This window comes from Limulus polyphemus, unplaced genomic scaffold (genome assembly GCF_000517525.1).
Source record: "Limulus polyphemus unplaced genomic scaffold, Limulus_polyphemus-2.1.2 Scaffold3849, whole genome shotgun sequence".
Classification (NCBI taxonomy): Eukaryota; Metazoa; Arthropoda; class Merostomata; order Xiphosura; family Limulidae; genus Limulus; species Limulus polyphemus.
In genome coordinates, this window is record NW_013669459.1 from 89,934 (window position 1) to 97,701 (window position 7,768).

The window sequence follows — 7,768 nt, forward strand, 5'->3', positions numbered from 1 at the left end:
GAGAAACCACATCCCAAAATTATGAAAAAGGCATAGGTAGATCCATGACTGTATGGGTAGAAGATTTGGCAAAGGTAGCCCGTGGGAAAAAAATGTCAAAATCCTTTTTGCACAAATGGGAAACATAGGAGGAGGTATACAAGGCTCAGAAGAAGGTTCAGGCTACGTGAAAGACTCCATTTCCCATCGCACAATAGCCATCACTTCCTCAACAGATAAAGACAAACCTGATGCCATTTTAGTTGTTAGTCTAGCATGAACAATGTCTTATTGTTCCACACGAGACAAACTGGAAGTTACCTTCTCTTGTGTCGAAATAATAGGCTACAAAATCTGCAGGTGCAGAAATGTTGGAAAACAGAAATCTAAATTTAATATTTCCAGAACAATTAGTGGTTTTGTAGATACTTTCACCAAGAAAAGTGCCTATATTTCTAAAGCTAACGAGCTAAAAACGAAAGATATGTCTTTACAAATGATTGCCAAACTGAGAAGTTGCATTAGGAAGGTGTGTCTCAATCCTGTTGGTGGGGGCTGTCACATGCTCACATGCATGCAACAGTGTGATGAGTAAACATCTCATTTTAGTTGGGAGTCTCAAGGCTAGTGGCAAGTAAAAAATTTTCACATATAGGGGAATCACTGAATCAGGAAAGCTATACGTGAGAGGAGGTTATGTATCATATTGGAATATTCTTGAAATTAAGAAACACTGTATCAATTAACAGTATACCAGACCAGCATTGCTCAGTAACATGTAACATACTCTACACATGTTAACAGAAGAAAGAAGTTGAAACAAAGTTGAGCCATCAATAACAATTTTGTACTTCAACTTTTAAATTGTTCTCAGATACTTTTTATTGTTTTACTGATAAATAAAAGGACACTATAAAACATTGGAAAAAGTAATACAAACAGAGATGAGGACACACACTTAACTTAATCAACGTGATCATAATATTATGCTGTATTACTCATTGATATTCTAGTACAACAATGCTGCTAATGCTCTGAAGAAACCAAAGTTTCATCATCATCTGAAAAGATATCACTTCCTGTCATACGTGCTTTTATTTTAGCTTCTTCTGCTGTCATTTTTTCCTCTTCAGATGGTGCTAAAGGATTACCAGCATTATCCAGTTTCCCTGCCTCATAGTCATCAATGATTTTCTTAGAATAGATGACATTGAACAAGTCTCTAGCAGTGAATTCTCCTTGAGTTACATCTGGTGCTTGATAAGAAATATATGGCTTAAGCTAGAAGGAGAAAGAAAGAAATTAAGAAATAAAGCTATTTCTCTACATAATAGCTTTGTAATAAAAATACGATATTTTGTAAGCTGTATTCAACATTGAACATGCTTTCACAGACTTGTTTTATAGATAAATATTTTGTTTTCATTTTATACCAATCTGTGCCACTATTCTTAGTTATACAGCTCTGCTAAGACTTATTATTTTCTGTTTTATTTGTATAATTCAAGGACATTATTAGTATATTCATAAACTGTACTTCCAAACACACAGTTTTTTGTCAATAATGATAAAAAAGTCTTAAAAATTTCTCAAAGGTCAATTTTAAATGCCAACCTCAGCACTTTGTTCAAGATTTGATATTCCTTTTGACCAGTTACTTCTAAGGAGCAAGGAACACAACTACAGACACTACTTGTTTTCTGCTATACATGTAAAAGGAATATTTAGTGTGAGTTAAGTTAGTTATTTTAGATATATGATTGTAAATTAGAAAGATGTTCCTTAACAGTGAAATTAAAATGTAGTTGGCCAGCTACATGACACTCAACTCCCCTTATTTGTACTTAGATGGTTTTGTACATAACTGTAAATTGTCTAACATTTTTTTTTCTTTCTTACAAGTTCTAAGCAAAGCAAGTGCAAGTCTTATATGCAAAGATTCAAACACAATTCTGCTAACTGGGGTAGTAAATGTGATTTAATTTTAATATATCTTGTATAACAGAGTTACTTGAAAATGAGATTCAAATGAGCTACCTCAACCTTTTTATATATTTTTTGTTACATACAGCAAACTGAATCATTTCAATGCACCAAAATTTACCAAAAAATTTGTGACAGTATCTGCAGTTTTAATCTAAGCAAATTAGCAATTTAAACTAATTTTATTTTAATCCTTTACCTCACAGTTGGTCAAGTCAGGTACGATAAGTTCTGGTATCATTTCTGGATACTGTTTAAATGCCATTTCATGTTTGGAACCAGTCATCCGAACTCCTCGATCTAAGAAAAAACAACAGATATTCAGATATTAAACAAAAATTTACTTTTTCATACATCTCTACTGTAATTTAACAATTCAGACTTTATGGCGTGTTCTGTGTTTGAAGGTTTGGCATTTTTTAGTAGGATTTTGGACTCTATCATTAAAAATCATTTGGAAAAATATCTAAAACTTATAATTTAAGAACATAAACAGTAAACTGAAAGCAACCACCTAACTCACTAATATTAGAATGAAGAACAAAGAACCTTCAACCCAACAATATGTATCCTATTCTATTTGCATACCTCACAAAAAGAATACAATCCAATTTATCAAAAGATACATATTACAATATCATGTCAACTATTTCACCTGTTAAAAAAATCTATTCAAGTAATAATTTTTTGTCAAGGTTTCATTTCTGCTATTATTACTCATATTATGCAAGTCAATAATTCAACATGAGTCTAGCTTTCAGAAAAGGTTTCCTACAGGTAAACAGTCTGTGTTTCCTACAGGTAAACAGTCTGTGTCTCCTACAGGTAAACAGTCTGTGTCTCCTACAGGTAAACAGTCTGTGTCTCCTACAGGTAAACAGTCTGTGTCTCCTACAGGTAAACAGTCTGTGTCTCCTACAGGTAAACAGTCTGTGTTTCCTACAGGTAAACAGTATGTGTCTCCTACAGGTAAACAGTCTGTGTCTCCTACAGGTAAACAGTCTGTGTTTCCTACAGGTAAACAGTCTGTGTTTCCTACAGGTAAACAGTCTGTGTTTCCTACAGGTAAACAATCTGTGTCTCCAACAGTTTTAATACATGAATTATAATTACCATTCTAAGTTACAGTAAAAAAAATTGCAATTATTTATTCCTGTTTTATAATTTTAAGTCTTCCCAAGAGACATCATCCCGGAAGGAATTCTCTGCATCTTTCGAAGAAATTAAAATCTTTTTTACACAAAAAACAAAACAACTAATGCAGTCTGTTTTACATAAGGTATGAACCATTATATATATATATATATATAATTTCTTTTAAGCTTAACATGTTTATAAGCAGTTATCTCACTTAACACATGTTTATAACCAGTTATCTCACTTAACACATGTTTATAACCAGTTATCTCTAGTTACCATATCCACTCTGCTAAAGAATTCAAATATTTCTTGCAAGTAATACCTACATTAGATCATACCATTAACTAAAACTGGATAATCAGTAAATTTGCTAACTGAATATCCTCATACGAGACTTGGATGGCTGGAATAGTTGAAAATGTTAATAACTTTGATTAGTTGGTTATTTTCACGAGTTCTGACACAAACTGATTAAGCCAGACGTCTGAATTAATCAGAAATAACACTGGGAAATTGTAAGAGCAATATTTTGATCACTTTGATAGTTGGAAAAACCAAAAACACTAAATTGATTGGTTGGTTACTTTCCTTGACACTAAGAGATGTAATCTATTATATTGATTAACCAATTTAATTGTCCAGTTCTACCAACAATATTCTACTTACACAAGTCACTTTTTCAAAGTTTCTGCATCCCAAGTACAATTTATACTCTCAACATTGAAGTATTAACATTGTAGCAACGTTTCATCTTATTACTAGCTAATTTAAATGTTTCCTAGATAAAGTCACGTATGACTTCAGTGGCATTCCTTAGTCTCTGTATATCCCGAGTAAAACTCTACAGATTGATTATCCCCAGGATGCGAGTAAAGAAGATCCAATGTTACATCAAACTCTCTCTCCCACACATCAGTGATGATGCTGTGTTGCCTGTGGTTTCAAGTACTGTTATTTGATAACACATAAGTAGCAGTGGATGATCCTGATCGCATGTTTTCTGATGTTCATCCACACAATTGAGATACAACTGAACATTTTTAAATCAAAAGGTTAGTAGACTATTATCCTGGTGTTTTTGACTTCAAGGATTTAACACACTTCTCCAAATATGGCTGATTCAGAGTTTCGTCCCTGATTTGAGTAAGTTCATTAGGCACACCAAATCTTGAAACAAATTCTTGTAATGATGGAAATGACTTAGGGCTTGAACATCAGTTAGTAGCTGTTTTGAATTGTGAAATACCTTCTTTCTGCACTGTTCATTACTTTTCTATAGTAAGAAATCACACATTCTCTTCTATTTTACATTGCTTCAATAGCAAGTTCACCAGTATCTTTTATGTGTATGAATGATCTTGAAGAGTTGAATTTGCTAATACAGGAGTAGTGGTTAATCAGTTTGTTTAATTCTTGTTCACAGTCAGCAGTCAAACAAAACTTATTCAATTTTTCAAGTAATTTGTGTGGAGGATGAACTATGCCAGAGAATGATTTTACAAAATGATGATTGTACGAGTAAAGTCCAAGAAATCTCTTACTTCCTGCACATTCTTTGATGTTAGCCAATTCAAAACAGATTCAAGCTTGAATTGGTCTGTAGACTCTTTGTCCCAAGAATCTTATCTGTTGATGGAAGAGTTGATACTTTATTTTGATATTCAGCTTATGGTTATCTTTCCTCAAATGATCCAGAACTTTCCTTAGCCTATCATAAACATTATCAAAGATCTTCCCATGTGTGATATGTCATTGAATCAGATGAGTACAAAATTTCAGGGTAGTTTAGAGACAAAACACTCCATTAGTTGTTGAAATGTAGTAGAGGCATAATACAAATGGTAACATGACAACTTGCTATAATATATTTCCCACACTAAAGGCTGTTCTCTCTCCATTTGCTTCACCAACTTGCTCTTGTCAATATTCACTCTTCAGATCCAATATTGAAAACCATTTTAATCCAGATAAAGCATCCAAAGTAGAGTCAATCTTTGGCAATGAGTAAGCATCCTTCCTTGTGATAATTTTCACCTTCTGGTAGTCCCTACCTTGTTGATTCATCCTTCTTCTTCACAAGTATGATAGATGATGTCCAAGGACTAGTACTTGATTCTATTTGTCCATGTTTCTTTATGGCTTCTATCTGACTAACTGGGGCTACATTTTTAGTATCAATCATATAAGATATTTTCTTATTTGTCCTAAATCATGATGTCCACTTGAGAAGGTATCTTTATATCCTGGGAACAAGTCATGTAACTGATGGCATTGATCACTTTTAAGACCTCCACAACTCCAACCACAGAGCTCTTGTGAGTTAGATGGGGCTACATTTTAGTATCAATCATATAAGATAATTTCTTATTTGTCCTAAATCATGATGTCCACTTGAGAAGGTATCTTTATATTCTGGGAACAAGTCATGTAACTGATGGCATTGATCACCTTTAAGATCTCCATAACTCCAGCCACAGAGCTCTTGTGAGTGAGATGGTAAGCTGTTCTTATATGAAGAATTGACTTCCTGCATCTTATCTCCAAGGTGACCACTTTTAATCGCTTTTAATGTGGAAGTACTACCCATACAGCTTCACATCTTACAATGATGTTCCATCCAGACTTAACTCAAATTTGATGGTTTATTTTCATGTCTCTTTTAATGACATCTTTATTCTTCAGATCTACATTCTGGAATGTTTGGTTCTATTACATTACAGTCACTAGATGTAATATATTTATAAGTATTGGTATGAGTATTTCACTGCCCTCTGAGTTGTCTTAGGAAGTTCAACCACTAAAGTATTAATTTAAATGAAAGGGATTTCCTTGTCATAGTCCTGGTGTAAGATGGGAGAGGTACTGGTATACCTGGAATCCACAATGTTCTGATTAGGAGACCTTCAAAAGCAGCATTCTTTTCCACTCAGTTTTGCTAATCTTGTCATGTGATGAATTACAAATGTAAAATGTAATTACTGTTCTTCAATAAATAATAACAGCATCAATAAGTTTATAGTTGTAAACGTTAATCACTTTATTAAGGTAACAAAACAAAAACACAACACAATTTATTTCTATATTTTACTTAATATCGCATAGGATAATGTTAAAACATACTTAATGCTTGATTACTTATAAAAAGGTTGTGATTGCAATATAGCCTTCAGGAGGACAGGGAAAAAAAATGTTTATTCAAAGAAATCTTTGTTGCATTGGAAGTATGTGATTGTAGACAAACTGTTGTTAATTCCATAATAGCTTCAATCCTTATGTTAATTCCCTCTTAAATCTGTCCATTGTTTTTGCAGTTAGAACATCAGCGAACAAGTCAATGACATTACAATTGATAAAGATACCCTGAATTTGATATGTTGGGCTTCAATTTGTTTGCCAAAATATTTCATGTTGTGGACATGATGTTCAGTATCACTTGAAAGTAGTGGCAGGATAAGTGCCAAAAAAGTTCACTAAGTGTCAACAAGGTGAGTTTCTGCCAATAGAAATCAGATAATTGCACAACAGCGTGGAGATCCAAAAGGGATGCATTTTGACAACTTCTTATATTTGGTAATGAATGCATTAGTGCTATCCAACTACTAATAGAGCTGGGCGATTGGTGGTATTTGCTCATCAATTAATTGATGGATCATTAATTGATTATATTGATTAATACATACCCTCTATAACCTCCATCCCCCACACCAGAATAAACAAGAAATATATAAACATAGGAATAATATTTAGTAAAGATTTGATTCATCAGAATATTTTGTAATCACTTGTCATACTCTCTAAACAAACTTATCTGATTGATGACAAGTTTTTTATTTATTGAACATAATAAAAAACAATGCATGTTTACAAACATTGCAACTGAATAAAATCATAGCAATTTTAAACAAAAAACCAAACATCAACAACATACCTTTATTAAGCCTTTAGTAATCTCGAGTCATGCATCTTCATTTCATAGTCTAATCTGTATATTCCCGTGTCTAAGAAAACTACTTATGATGACAAAACCTTTTCTAAACATTTGTTAATGTGTTAAACTTCTAATCATTTTCTTTCAACCCATCTCTAAACTGTATAAGCCCACCTTATGTCAAGTTTTCTGGTGTATTCTCATTGAACAAACTTTCTATAGCTTTCAGATATAATTTCACATACAAATACATTCACAATTCACAAACAATTGGAAATAAAAAGAAAGTTTACTGAAGATATAAAAAAGTAACTTTAACAAATGTATTTATTCTATTGTTATGTGATACTATAATCTTTGCACTATCCAATCATATTTAATCTTTCCTTATAGCTGCTTTCAAAGTTATATTTCAACAGTGAATGATCAAATCACTTAATGTGGCACCATAACTAGGTTTCTTTCAAGACCTGTACAAAAACTCAGGGAAATATTGAAAATCAAGAAATGGATAGCATACTGTTACGTCTCCGTTCGTTAGTTGATTTTCCGTAACTTCGTTCCCACGAAACTTTAGCGACACAAGTCCTTTCTTAATAAAACTGGTTTATTCTTCGGAAGTTCACACAGCAATGTTGGGTCCCATCCTTCTTCTGGACTAATACGACGGGAGCTGACCAGGGACTATCTGACTTCTCGACTATTCCTTCCTTAATTAGACCGTTCATGGCCTTCTCT

General features: G+C 33.0%; 1 protein-coding gene across 1 annotated transcript in view; it reads right to left on the bottom strand.

Moving 5' to 3' along the window:
* Nucleotides 1-830: 830 nt before the first annotated feature.
* Nucleotides 831-7,768, bottom strand: part of LOC106470156 (39S ribosomal protein L41, mitochondrial-like) — a 16,842-nt gene continuing 9,904 nt past the window's right edge. The window contains exons 2-3 of the mRNA XM_013930686.2: nt 2,162-2,262; nt 831-1,260 (exon numbers count right to left, since the gene is read on the bottom strand). Of these exons, the coding sequence (XP_013786140.1) occupies nt 1,006-1,260; nt 2,162-2,262 (356 nt within the window). The 3' untranslated portion in view covers nt 831-1,005. The remainder of the gene's footprint in view (nt 1,261-2,161; nt 2,263-7,768) is intronic.